The 14,875-nt window shown below is 41.8% G+C and overlaps 1 protein-coding gene across 1 annotated transcript in view; it reads right to left on the reverse strand.

Moving 5' to 3' along the window:
* TNNI3K (TNNI3 interacting kinase) overlaps nt 1–14,875 on the reverse strand; it is a 111,763-nt gene that overhangs the window by 35,524 nt on the left and 61,364 nt on the right. Inside the window, exons 18-20 of the mRNA XM_075095512.1 lie at nt 3,197–3,249; nt 1,761–1,813; nt 427–559 (exon numbers count right to left, since the gene is read on the reverse strand). Of these exons, the coding sequence (XP_074951613.1) occupies nt 427–559; nt 1,761–1,813; nt 3,197–3,249 (239 nt within the window). The remainder of the gene's footprint in view (nt 1–426; nt 560–1,760; nt 1,814–3,196; nt 3,250–14,875) is intronic.

Here is a 14,875-nt window from a genome sequence, read left to right on the forward strand (position 1 = left end):
ACCACATCCTCCAGCACTCTCAACCTCTTACAATTCCTGGCTGACATCAAGGGGTCAAAATCTCAGGGAGTATAAAGTGTAGTCCTGGAAATATTGATTTGCTGTTGCTACCCCACCACACTTTGCAAGTGCTTTCTTAAGCTACATGAGAATATGCTCAAGGAGGAGATGCATCAAAACACTTTAGAGTCCCAACATCAATGTGAGAGACAAAAGACCTACAATTAGAGTGACTTGTTTATAATTCTAGACTGGGATAACGAATTTTAAGTACAGTACATCTGTAGTGAGAAATATATGCAATTATAGTGGGATAGTTCTATGATTTTCAGTAAAAAATGTCAGTAAAATATTGGTTAATATTAGAAAGTGTAGCTATTTCTCTAGTTCAGAGAAATTTAAATATTAATTCATTGAGTATCTTACCTGGTTTCAGGTGAGCAAATGGAATTTCACCTGTTAACAGCTCCCAGAGGCACAAAGCATAGCTGAAAACATCAGCTTTTATGGTGTACCTTGTACACTGGGTGAACACCTCAGGGGCCATCCAGCGCAGGTTCTGTGCATCAGGAAACATCAATAATACATTAACAGTGTTTACTTCCTCATATATGCATCTTTTCCTGTATTTGTATGCTTGTTTTCCTTTCTTTTCTTTCCTTACGTCTGTTGCTCCATGGAATAATTGATAAATTTGCCAGGAAAGATTTTAACCTAGCTTTCAAAATCTAGGCAGCATATTATTACATATTATACATAACAGCATTAGTATAGTAGCTGTCTCAACCCCATAAAGCCAGACTGATCAGGCTTTAAATATGACAGTAGTGCTAGGATAAAAGTAGAACACCCAGCCTCAAAGTCTGGAGACCACATCATAAGGTCCCAGCATGCCATATAATACCATCTCCAGCTGGTAGATAGAAAAACTGACAACAGCTGCATTGGGCTGGTGCCTTCTATCTAGGGATCTCACTGCTTTCTGCAGAAGCCCGATTTGCAGGCTGCTTCACAAGCAATCAGCCTTTCACTGGAGTGATGGGTTCAGGGTGGTTTTGCACGTTCCTTACACCTCAGTAGCTTAATCTATGTTCTTTACAAGACAGGCCTGCTCAGTAAGACATCATCAAACCCCGGCAGGACCCAAGTCTGCAGCAGCAGTACTCACTCCTCACACAGTAAGTATGTCTTACAATTTGTTCAAAAGATGATTGCTAAACCCTGGTTTCAGCATCACCCATCCTATCACACAATTAGTCATGATGATGCAAACTTTTGTGACCATGGAGTGACACACAGAATGCGTCTGGACTAAAACTTGCAAAGACAAGAATACCATCTTGTAAAGCTGACTTTCTGTGAGCAATAGGCTTGTAATGGAGAAAAGAACTCTGAAAGAAAATCCGTGTTGAATAACTAATTCCCTATTAGAAACAGGAACCACCTACCAGCACCATGTGTATATGAGTGGGGAAGGGTGGATTAACAAAATTACACTTTACTAAGGATTTTGGGGGCAATAGAGCTCCAAAGACAACCTTATAAAACATTATTTTCTGTTGCATATATTATATAGTCACTCATCTCTGCTACTAAAGAGGCTTAAAGGAAAAAAAAACCTCACGAAGAAACATTAAGAGAGAGAAACTACTATACCAGTTCATCTTTTCCAACAAAAATATTTCTAATGTAATTTTCTGTTAAACTGAGTTTGCCTGTATGTTTTGTACTAATTACATGGAACAAAACAAGAAACAAACCCCAGGTTGTTTTGTCATATTGTCTTCATCCAGGGATTGCAAAAATCTAGATTCTGAAACACACAGAACGAAAAAAAAATTACTGCCAAGCCAATACATGTACCCACCTTATTATACAAAAGTCTTGGTACAAAGTGTTGGGATTTTTTTTCTTTATATAACTCTGGGGTTTTGAGAATCTGGGAGAACTATGAAGGCTGTTTTTCAACAAGGATGTGTACAGACAATGAGGCTTCTGAAACCTGCACGCCAATTTCGGCACTGGTATAAATCTACAAACCTCCATTGACATTAATAGCAATTTACAGCAGCTGAGGATCCAGCTCAGAGTTTGTGATCTCATCGTTATTTATACTGGTTAATATAACTGTATCTAGATTTACAACAACAGTTGCTGAGCCCGACATTAAAATGCAATCCTACAGAAGCCTGTCAGTCTTATTTAATGTCAGAAAAGCAGCCCACCTAAAAATGACAAGATCTTGCATTAATATAGTGAAGGTGGTATATGCTACATTTTGTGATACATAAATAAGTCCCCAAGCAGGACTTGGATGCCTTTGACATATCAGCAAAATACACTTAAGCATGCATCTGCATGAGTAAGAGTATTATCAGCAATGCCCCAGACAAGCAGCTACTCCCATGTGGTCCAAGCTTTGTGCTATCTCCTTGCTTCAGCAGGCTGGATAACAGCAGGTCTGGGTCAGCACTGGGTCCCTCACATATATGGTCATGCTACCACCACCTTCCTCCTATGTTATGCTGCTGTTCATGCACCTCTACTGATCACATCTCTGGTAATATTGCACAGTGACAATGGCCATGTCTTAAGTCAAGTAGTTCCTGAGGATTTAGGGAAAATCCAGCTCCCTAAACTCCACCTTTGCACCAACAAGAATGCATTCGCTTGGAGCTTGACTGATAATCACCAAGATAATGCACCAAATACAGATTCATAAAGTATAGCCTGGTCTAATTTTGAACACAAAGATACTAAGGTCCTGAAATAACAAGTTACATTCTGCTCTTTTAACTAAAATGAAAGAAACCTGGCTTGGCTGCCAGCAGGTAGACTTGCGCAGTAACACCATCCTCAGATCCTGAGCACTCCCCATGAAAAAGGAGGGCTCATCTTCTATTACAGGCATTCTTCACTCAACTTCTTCCTCTAACCTATGCTAGAACTTACTCAAACTGAGAGATCTATCTCACTGCCATCTTGGCTTCCTTCTCAGATAAACAGTGGGGTACTCCACAGCACCTGCTAGCTTAGATGAGACTAAAATTAGGGGTATTCTCATCCCTAAAAGCCTTTTGTGTCCTCTCGTAATACCAAAATGAAAAACAACCTCCTCAGCATATTCTTAGTCAGCACATGTTTAGTTTTAGAGAATTTGAGGTGAATTTATAAATGTTTCATAAAAACTCCTTACCTCCAAAATCAGCAACAACTGCATGACCGTCCTCATATAGGAGAATATTGTGACTGGGGAAAAAAATATTATCATAGGTAATTGTTTAATAGTGCCTTAAAGATGGTTTTTGGTTCATAGCTAAACTCTTGAGGAGTTCAAATCACCTGCTTAAGTAGTTAAATGTCTATAGATATACCACTTTTAGCTACATTACACATTAACTCTGAGAAGGCAAACCCAATACCTTCATAAATGAGAATGTCAGCTTCTAATCAGTAGTAGAGTAAAACAATTTCTGTAATTAGTTATAGATCAGGTATAACAGCTTTATTAAATATGTGCACTGAAGTGCAGTGTTGAAGTGAAAAAGATTATATCTGAATATAAACGTAGTGATGGCCTTTAAATTAAATCACATGGACTGATTATTTTCTTTCTTAAGGCTTACATAAGTGTAAATTCATAGTGGTAATTCCTAATTTATGCCGATGTATAGAAGGGAAGGAACAGATCTGATAAGTCCATATGGAATGGATCACTAGAAGTCATAAGAAATCCATTAGGCTGGGGAAAAAAAATGATGACACAGTGGTAAGTCCTATTCAATTTAATATCTGCTCTTAATAATGCAAATGTTACTTTCATGAGACAGAAGTACTTTATTTCTTAAAGTATCTCAATTTGTTTATGAAAAGAAGACACGTCATTCCTCCTGTAGCTTATCTCAGCATCTAGGATGAACACTTCTCCCTGCTTGAACTAAAGGATATTTGTCAGTTGCTAGAGGTAGGATTTCAGTCCTGCCCTCCATTCGTGGTCCGGTTCTACAGTGCCCCTTTCTATAACATATTTTAGAGCTAGCAGAGTACAACTGATGATGTATGCTAAGTTACCTTGGACCTGAACTGAGTGTCAGGTAAAGTGCCAGAGTCCCATCTGCTTAATAAGTCAGGAGCACTTAGCAATCTTTTACTGTTTAACTTATTGTCCATGACACGCATATTCCTTGCCATTGTTTGATAGGCATAATCGCAAGCATAAAATATTGTTCATTACTGGACATCAAGAGAACCACATTTTGCATTTATCCTTAAAGATTACACTGCATTTTAACTGTGGTAGTGGAACCTTTTGGTGGCATCTCCTTCTAAAGCTCCCTGGGCAAACAGGTACTTATGATGAAATTAGCACCCCTGGAGACTAGTGGTTGCAACTGTCAGCTGTAGCAAAGAAGGAGTTGGGGTGGTGGCTGGTGGTCTGTGGAGAGTGGAGCCTGTGCTGCTCAGGACTGTGGCTGGAGTTGTGGTTTAACAAAGGATTTTGCAGACAGGAACTCTGTGCGGCCCAACGCTTCTGGGAAATGCTGGAGTTACCAAGTGAGGTCTGCAAAGCTGACCTGTGTCTGTTCCCTGCCTCTGCTCACCCCGACTCCAGGTGCTACAGCTAAACCTGCCTGTGCACTGTGGAAAATGCCCCAGATTTCAGATATACTGCAGCTGGGGTGAGAGTCATGTTCATGTCTACTAATTGAACTGCAGACAGCAAGAAATCCCAGGAAAATGTGATATTCATGTTAGACATATATGTTCCAGGCAATTTCTGGAGTTAGGAAGAAAGGAATAAATACAGCACACATATGTGGCAATCTCTGTCAGGACATCTAGAGATCAGAGAAATCATTTATCAAAGATAATTACTTGTACTGACACCTATCAAAGTGTTTTGATTTCTGTGAAATCCTTGAAATCACAGTAACTGCAGGCCCCAGTGAATGTAAAGGATTGGATAACCAGAACTTTACCTTAGACTGTCAGCAGAGATATTTGGAGGCTTAAAGTTAAATCTACTGGATTTGTCCTAAAACTACTAAAACCAAGGAGGTGAATTATGAGACTTGTGTGTGGGTTTAAGCCCATTTATTGAAGGTGATGTGAAGAAAATTTAGTTTATTTACATATTATTTGTTCAAAGACAGTGAGAGATATGGATAATGTCTGGGAGGAAATATAGCCCTACATGTGCATCCTTTCTATTAATTAGAGGATTTAAAAAAAATAAGCTTCCGAGTATGAACAAAACAACTACAAAAAGATTTCTACATAAGATTATAAATATTTCTTATCCATTTTACAAAAGTGTCATCTTGTGAGCTGGTTGGCAGGAGAGCTGCAAACTAATCAAAACCAAACCAGAGTTAGAGATAACCTTGGCTGCAGTGATCATAATATTGTGGAGTTCAGGATCCTGCTGAAGATCCTGCTGAAGAACTGAAGGTCAGTTCTAAGACAAGGGTTCTGGATTTTAGAAGAGCAAACTTCAATTCACTCAGGGCTCAGTTGGGAGGGATTCCATGGGATGCTTCCATGGAAGACAAAGGAGATAGTGAGTGCTGGGAGACCTTCAAGAACTCTATTGGAAGCACAAAACCAGTTTATCCCCTATAAAGGAAAGGGAAGTAACCAGAACAAGAGGCCCCCTTGGCTCAATCATGATCTCCTGGGTCTACTCAAATCCAAAAGGGAAGCATACCAGAGATGGAGAAGTGGAGGATTATCTGTCAAGAGCTACAAGGGCATTGCCAGAGCATGCAGAGATGCAGTTAGAAAAGCAACAGCCCAGCTCCAATCCAAACTGGCTGTAGATGTCAAAAATAACAGGAAAGGTTTCTTCAGGTATGTCAACCACAAGCAGAAAAAGAAGGAAAACATAGACCCACTGTTAAACAGAATAGGAGAATCAGTCACCAATGATGCAGAAAAGGCAGAGGTCCTCAACACTTTCTTCACCTCTGTCTTTACCAGCACGGTTGGGTCCCAGGCTTTGGGAATGAAATTGCCGATTGATCCAAACACCGACCCACCATCAGTGAAGGAAGAGTTAGTACATGAATTATTATGGGAGCTTGACCCCTGCAAATCGATGGGTCCTGAGGCCATCCACCCGAGGGTGTTGAGAGAGCTGGCTGACATCATTGCGAGGCCACTCTCCGTAATGTTCGAGAGGTCCCGGAGAACGGGGGATGTCCCAGAGGACTGGAGAAAGGCAAATGTTACCCCTATCTACAAGAAAGGCTCGAGGGAGAATCTGGGTAACTATAGGCCCATCAGCCTTACTTCAATCACAACACAGCCAACAGATCATGCAGAAGAACATGCAGAAGGACAGATCATGCTTGACAAACCTGGTGGCCTTCTACAACAATGTGACTTGCCTGGTTGACATGGGGCAGGTGGTGGACATTGTCTACCTGGGCTCGTCCAAGGCCTTTGATACGGTCCCCCCCAGCCTCCTCCTGGAGAAATTAATGCGTTATGGCCTAGACGAGTGGTCTGTGCAGTGGGTGGGGAACTCGCTGACAGGCCGCACCCAAAGGGTGGTGGTAAATAGCTCCTTTTCCAAGTGGCAACCTGTCACAAGTGGGGTCCCCCAGGGATTGATATTGGGCCCAATGTTATTCAACATCTCTATAAGTGATCTGGATAATGGGATCAAGTGTAGCCTGATGAAGTTTGCGGATGACACCAAGTTGAGTGGGGAAGTAGACACTCCAGAAGGGAGAGCTGCTCTGCAGGAAGATCTGGATAGGCTGGAAGAGTGGGCCAGCAAGAACCTTCTGAAGTTCAACAAGGAGAAGTGTAAGGTCTTGCACCTGGGAAAACATAATCCGGGAGTGCAGCACAGACTGGGATCCACCTGGCTGGAGAGCAGCTCTGCGGAAGGGGACCTGGGGGTCGTGGTGGACAGGAAGCTCCACATGAGCGCACAGTGTGCTGCTGTGGCCAAAATGCTGGGTTGCATCAAAATTGGCATCCCCAGCAGAGACAAAGAGGTCATTATCCCACTCTACTCAGCACTTGTCAGGCCACACCTGGAGTGCTGTGTACTGTTCTGGTCCCCGCTATACTAAAAAGGATGTGGACAGGCTGGAAGGGGTCCAGAGAAGGGTCACCAAGATGATCAAAGGACTGGGAAGCCTGCCATACGAGGATGGGCTGGGAGAGCTGGGTTTGTTCAGCCTTGAGGAAAGGAGGCTCAGAGGGGATCTCATCACCACGTACCAGTACTTAAGGGACAGCTACAAGGAAGATGGAGACTCCCTTTTTACAAGGAGTCACATGGAGAGGACAAGGGGGAATGGACACAAGTTGCTCTTGGGGAGATTCCAGTTGGACATGGGAGGAAAACTTTTCACAGTGAGGACAGTCACCCATTGAAATAATCTCCCCAGGGAAGTGGTTGACTCGGCCACATTGGACACATTTAAGAGTCGTCTGGACATGGTGCTGGGCCATCTTGTCTAGACTGTGTGCTTCCTAGAAAGGTTGGACTAGATGATCCCTGAGGTCCCTTCCAACCTGTGATTCTATGATTCTGTGATTCAGGTATTTCTTACAGCATAATTGTGAAAAGGAAGATATTCAGATTAGATAAGAACATAATGGGCATTTATTACACATTTTCACCTTGATAGCTTCAAAGAAGCGAAAAAGTAATATTACCCTTGGAAAACAAAGAATTCTTATTTGGGGCATTTTATTTTTGGACTTGGACTGAACAGATAAAAGGCTAGATGATACAAGTGAGAAAAGTATCAAATCCTGAATTCTGGAGATTTAGAGTAGATCAACTGAAAGTGAACAAGACAGAAGGTCTCAGCCTCGCAAACAGAATATCTGCTATGGAGGGATGCTCAGCCTGAACAAATTAGCCCTCCTTAGGGGCAGGGATAAGTCTTCTAGACAGACTGCCATGACAACATACCAATGTTTGTAGCTCAGGATTGGTATTCTCATGCAGGAGTATAGGTATGTGTTTGATACAGCTGTACCAGCTCACCTGCAACTAGCTCAGGAATCTTTCACATGGGGTTGGCGTTTGGAAATACCTTCTGTTGACTTGGAAATAAATGTTTGAAACAATATGTACTGATAGAAAATTAAATATTGAGGGTGAGTCTTCATAAATTTTACTGCTTAAGCAGGACGGAAGTAAGAAGAAATTCTGGTTGTGTAGGAACTTGCAGTGGGAAAACCCCATCCCTCTGTATTTGGCATTTCCAGGGAGACTTCAATTCAATTAATATATCAGGGGACTCACAACCAGTCCCAGGATGAACGGGTCTCTGTCTATACATACATAGACAGCTGGAGGATATCAGCATATAGAGCTGTGGTGCTAATCCAACCCATGCTTTGGTGAAGTGGATATATAAGCTGTGCTTCAAGGCATTTACAATGAGTATTTTTCTTTTCAATGAGGAGGGAAGAATTTCTTCCTCAGAGCAATTCATAGAGCTTAAAACAAGGGGTCCTCTAAAGACACTGCAATTATTGCACTTTGATTGACATTCATGGCTCAAGAGCCTCACTTCTGCAGCATCACCTGGCAGTTGGATGGCCATTGCCTACCGAAAGGTCTCTCTGGATTTCTGAGGTTGAGACCCCTGCTGAGAGGAAGGGTTTTGGAGGAAGTCGGTGTGCCAGCATGTATGGCATGAACATCAGCTCCATCAAAGGAGGAAAACCATAGTTGGGCTGAATTTTATCCACATCTAAGAGCAGAGCTTCTGAAACCCTGCAGACTGCATTCAAGTTAGAAACAGCATTGTAAAGATGCCCATATGTACATAGCGTACACTGGGGACACTGGTTTCTCTGCCTGTGCAGGCACTGCTGAACTCTTTGTTCTCTGAGAATTTAATTTTCTTTTCATTTGATAGTGATGATTTCTAACCCTAAAAGAAGAAGACACTGTATTCTCCCAGAAGCTCTAAATGTACTACAGATAATTAAGAAAGTGACTGCCAAGCTCTTGGTTCTGTCTCCCTGAAGAATGTCGTATAGGAAAAGACGCAAAGCTATAGGACAGCTGGAACCTACTTCCCTCCAAAAAAGATATAGTAAAACTCTTGTTCAGAGATATCTCATTCCTTAATAGTCACTAGAAGTATATTGTCAAGACCCCAAATAGCTGCAATCTCTTGTCTCTGCCATACACCATAGTTTAAGAGTGAAAAATAGCCATCAAATTAAGCATGCAACATCAATTTTTAACAAATTAAATGCAGCTTTCCAGCTCTGCCTCAGATCTTAGTTATCATTTTGCAATTTCATTAGGAAAAAAACACCAAAATGTAAAAAATAGAAACGAGATTTCATTTCTTAAGTAAGTAACAATTGGTAACTGAAATTTACAGAAGAGTTTCAAAGTGAATGTCTGGAGACAGGTTTTTATGTCATCTTTATCTCTATAGTATACCTCAACTGTCGCTATTTCTGTTTCTAAGAGAAACATGAGAATTGCAGAGATGATCTTCTATAACCACATGACAGAACAGACAATACTCCTTGCTGCATCATTTTTAAGATCCTTTTACAGAAGAAAGTGGATCCAGTTCTACAGTAGGAACAGCAAATGTTGACCTTCACATGCCTCTGACTAGCTGCAGGGCTCACCCTCAGCCCTAGCCCCCTTGCAGTGAGTGGCAGAGGTGCGATCACCCCCTCCTTTTCCCTGACACAGTCTTGGGGCTGCCACGAGTGTGTGGGGCCATTCCGCCTTTGCCTTCAAACTCCTGGACCACCAGGCTGGGCAGCCCCCAGCTCTTCTGGAGTGCTGCTGTTGGTTTTCTGGAGCTAGCCAAGTGGCTTAAAGCTGTTTGGGTCACAAGCAAACTCCTTTCAAAAGCTCTGTAAGGTCACAAGGAAAGCCAATTGCAAAAATGGATACATATATAAAGAAAAGTAATAAAGAAATGAGAACTGAATGCTTAGGAGCTCTGCAGTACTTCTTTTGAGGACTTGAGTAATTTCAGATGCTTCTTTCTTCCTCTCCAAGTGGTGAGACATTCAGCTAAAGTCATCATGATTCAATACACACTGAGTTGAAGAGGTGGTTCCTCTGAACTCATGGATCCTCAGCCACCAGTACCACACCCTCAGGTCCAGGTGGTTGTGGGGGGTGAGCTGCAGCACACACAGCTGCCAGCTCAGTCTCTCTATTCACCTGACCCATCCTCCAGCAGGATTTTTCCCTCTTTTCATCTCTGTGAGGAGTGGCACAGACAGCCAGTCAAAACATGGCTGCTGGCTGGGATGGGCTGAAGCCAACACCTGAGGCTGAGGACTGAAATAACCTCCTGCCACCTGATAGTGGCTATGCTTTGTCCATGTTTGCACAGCCAGGAAGTGCCAGGGGAGATGTGTGTCCACACAAACTGGATACATCAGACAAAATATGGCTTCTAGCCCTCCAGAAGCAGTGGAGTAATGCTCCTGACTAGACTCCTGGCATTTGACATAAGTGGCAGCTGGGCAATAAGGCAGTAAAATACACAGAAAAACAATGTCACCACCACCCTGCCTCTTTCTGCCTGTCTTCTGAATGACCCAACCTCCCGCCAGCTAACTCAGGTTCTTAATCTCTCTGGAGGCAGAGGCCAAGTGTGAAGGGTGGGGTCCTGAGTCGGGGTGACCACTCTGGTGAGTTCCCACCTGAATGAAGGAGGAGTCTCAGGAGGGCAAGGGGACAGACAGAGTTTGATTCAGTTCATTTGAGGTGGTGTGAAGCTGCACCGCTTGCACCTGCAAGCATTGTACCTCACCACTGGAGATGATCCCAGACTGATGGGATGGGGAGGCAGCATGAACCCATTTCTCACAGTGCATTTGAGAGACTGCAACAACACAACCTGCTTTCTGCATGGTCACCAGTGTGTAAGCATTGGCTTCCAGGGTGGTTAATACATGGAGACAGAGCTGGACACCTCTGAAGTGCAGTAATACGTGTTGCTCTAGTTTAAGCAAAGAAGTCTAGAGGGTCTGTCTGGGTCTGCAGTGAACTCTCCTCACTGGTGGAGCAGACTGCAGAAGGGGCATGCTGTGCCATTTTTCCAGAGGGTTTTATGCGCCACACACCAGTGGAAAAAAAATTGCTAAGCATTAATTTCCTAAAAAATTAAGAAAAGGAACACTAAAATACACAAATATGATTGGCTATAGTGGGAATTCTGGTTGTCATTTTAGCTGAGAGTATTTGTATTGATAATCTTTGCACTGCCTCTTCAACTGCATTGCTTCAACAAGCAATGCAGTTCCCATCACCACCCATCCCACCCTCTCCTCTGCAGTCTTGCCCCAGTCAAGAAACCTGAATACTAATGAGATCTGGAAGCGAGGATCATGTCTTTGAGCACAGCCACGTCTTGCTTCAGCTGCATGTCTATTAGCTTAGGGGGCATTTTGACTTTTGAAGGTCAGCAGTAGGGCAGGGTAATTCATGGCAGTGTTTCTGCTTGTTTTTGAGCTCGGATCTAAGGGGCAGGTTGCAGCCCCTTCACTGCTTTCCCAAAAGAGCCTGGAGGGTCTTGTTTGCTTGAGTCTGAATCTCTGCCAAAACAGCTTGATTTAGCACTTAATAGCTAACATATAACTTTATTTGGAAGCTTCAGATAGCTTCTTTCAATGTTAGAAGTGTTAAGAAACAGTTACCTCATTGGTATTCCTATTTCAGGAGTTTGTAGCTCAGCAGCAAATGTAAACCGGGGCTAAGCTGTGATTCGCTAAAGGCCAGCCATATGAAGAGAAGTTAAAAAAACAATCTACCACTTCCTATTTCTACTCCTGGGCTGTCTCTGATACACATAAATATACCTGTTGGTCATGATGGCGGCATAATCAATGTTGATATATAACTTTAGAACCACAGAATTATTGATAATTTTAATTAATGAAATGAAACTAATAGTAATTATTTACTCAGAGTCAGGGTTTTTCTCCAGAAAAAACTCACCAAGAGAAATGACAGAAGCCAATTTACAATGTGATATTTAAAACAAGACTGCATGAGGATTTCAGAAAAAGACAACAGAACAAATCTGCAACGGCCTTTAGGGACTACAGCATTGATCTGGTCTGAACTCCTGGGTAACACAAGACATTCTACTCCTCTAAATTCTTGCTTCAGTGTAAGACTTGTGGCTGAACTGGATCTTATGTTTTGGAAAAAGGAGACGTCTTCCTCATTGGTGAGGCAGTTACTTTGCTCTGATGTTGAAGGAGCCAAAAGGGTTTTTGATTCTATTGGCATAATCTTCCAAATGGTTATGACAAAACCCACACTACTAAAACATAGCCTTCTCTGGAAGGCTTTTAGCTTGCATGTGCCCAGCCCATGCATTAAATTTGCAAGTCATAATAAATCTGCAACTGACATGTCACCACAATGATCTACAAAACAAAATTTCTCATTGACCGTGGTTGGAAAGTCTTAAATGCTCGCACAGAATACATACACAGTCTTTCAGGCAATCTTCCACTTACACATATTTTATAGACTCCAGACTTTTTGTATCATCTTCTCAAACCCCATCATCTCAACACAACTACCTAAGAAGAACACAACAGCACAAGAATGACAAGAAGCTCAAGGAATTCTTGCTGATTTTCTGCTACCCACTCAGATTTATCCATAAGATGCATGTGCATAAGTGTTAGAATTATTAACAAAAGGACACTGTGATGGAGGCATTTGCAGAAAATTGATAATATACAAAGAGAGACTAGGTTAATGTCCCAAGAAAAATTAAGCCTCAGAGGTTGGGAAATAAGCCCAGTTATTTCTGGAAATTTTCAAGATTTCAACATTTGATTTTGTCCTGAGTTAAGATGGAAAGCAGACATTTCATAATGTGCTGTGCAAAGAAAATGACATTTTTTTCCCTGTAAGTAATTAAATAACCTGACTGAAATATTCCACTCTGAATTTATCCTCTAAACTGGCCTACATTCTTCAACTGTCAATCAACTGAACGTAAAAGGAAAATTTTGATAATTCCTAGGGATAATTTCCATGAACTTCATACCTTACTGAAAACAAAACAAAAACATAACTACTCTGATAGAAAATACTTCAGGTGGAAAGTTTCCAGTCGGGCCTACTAAGGTTTGTATACAGACTGGTCACTAGAGGGGGATGCAATGTACAGTTTGTAAGCATGTCACATTACCTCTGAATTTTATTTCATTGTGGGTCTCTGTGATATGGATCAATTATACCCTTTGGCAACACTTGTTTTAGCTTAAATGCACGTGTTAATTCTGGAGAGATAATTAAAATTATATTTACTTTGCCAAAAATATAGGGAAAAAGAGCAAACAGTTATAAAGCATGGGAAATATTGGAGTAGATAATACTTTCTTTTTGCCAGCTCTGTTTGTTATCTTACATAGCACTACAAATTAAGATAGTTTTGTATGTTTCTTGTGCTTGTCGGTATATTGTGGAACTAAACCTTTTGGGAATAATAGGTTTTATCAGATATACAACCTTTTTATATCTTATTTTATTTTTCATGTGCCCAATCTTTAATGGATCAAAAAACGAATAAGAAAGAAAAAAAGGAGAGATCCCTTTCCCCCTCTCACAGTCTTTTAATCCCCAGTGAATGGCAGTGAACATTAAATCAAAACAGTTTCTTTGTCACTCTTGGTTACATCTCTCAAAGATAGACATGTTCCCTGGTCATTTAGGAGACACAACTGGTTTTATGGACACTGTGGCACTGCAAATAGGGCTTAGTGAATCTTCAAAATGTTAATCTTGAAAATCTGTCTTTCTTCTAATACCAGTCCACATTTCATGGCTTTTGACTCTACTGTGGAACTTGAAATGAGAGCTGTTGGCAGCAGTCCTTCCTCTTCTGTGGTACTTCTTTACGGAGGGATAGAGAAGCAAAGAATTGAAGCTCTGTCAATCGAAATGACCAAAATTGAACTCAGTCCAAACTATCTTCTCTTCTGTGTTTTGTAAGGGGCTCAATCTAATCTACTGGTAGGTTTGCCATATGAAATGAAATATTCTGCCAGAGATAAGGTTTGAAGGCAGCTTTGTATACTATTACTAGATTTCATATAGACATTTCATTTTGCAGGCAGTCCATCTTTGGGGAAAGCTTTGGACTAAATGATTTTGGAGGTCCCTCCCAACGTAACTATTCTATGATTTTATTAACCGTAACTTTTCAGTTGCCTCCCTTTAACCTCTCAGCATGCAAGCAGCTTTTTACACAACAAACTACATAGGGATTTGCTAAGGTAATTCATTAATTCCCTAAGCACTGAGTAAAAACCTATATGCATATGGGCTTTTGCTTCTGTGGATCCATAAATGCCTTTCAAATGCACTTATTTCCTTCTTCTCTTCTTCTTCATGTGTGGTGGGTTGACCCTGGCTGGAAGCCGGGTGCTCACCAAAGCTGCTCTATCACTTCCTTCCTCAGCTGGAGAGGGGAAAGAAAATATAACAAAAATCTTGTAGGTCAAGATAAGGACAGGGAGATCACTCACCAATTACCACCATGCACAAAACAGCCTCGACTTGGGGATATCAGTTGAATTTATTACCAATCAAATCAGAGCAGGGTAATGAGAAAGAAAATAAAATCTTAAAAACACCTTCCCCTGACTCCTCTTGTCTTCCTGGCTTAACTTCACTCCAAGTTTTCTCTACCTCTTGCCCCCCTGAGCAGGGCAGGGGGATGGGGAATGGGTGTTGTGGTCAGTTCATCACATGGTGTCTCTGCTGTTCCTTCCTCCTCAGGAGGAGGACTCCTCACACTGTTTCCCTCCTCCAGCATGGGGTCCCTCCCATGGGAGACTGTCCTCCATGAACTTCTCCAATGTGGGTCCTTCCCATGGG

The sequence above is a fragment of the Phalacrocorax aristotelis genome, chromosome 6, assembly GCF_949628215.1.
Source record: "Phalacrocorax aristotelis chromosome 6, bGulAri2.1, whole genome shotgun sequence".
Taxonomy (NCBI): Eukaryota; Metazoa; Chordata; class Aves; order Suliformes; family Phalacrocoracidae; genus Phalacrocorax; species Phalacrocorax aristotelis.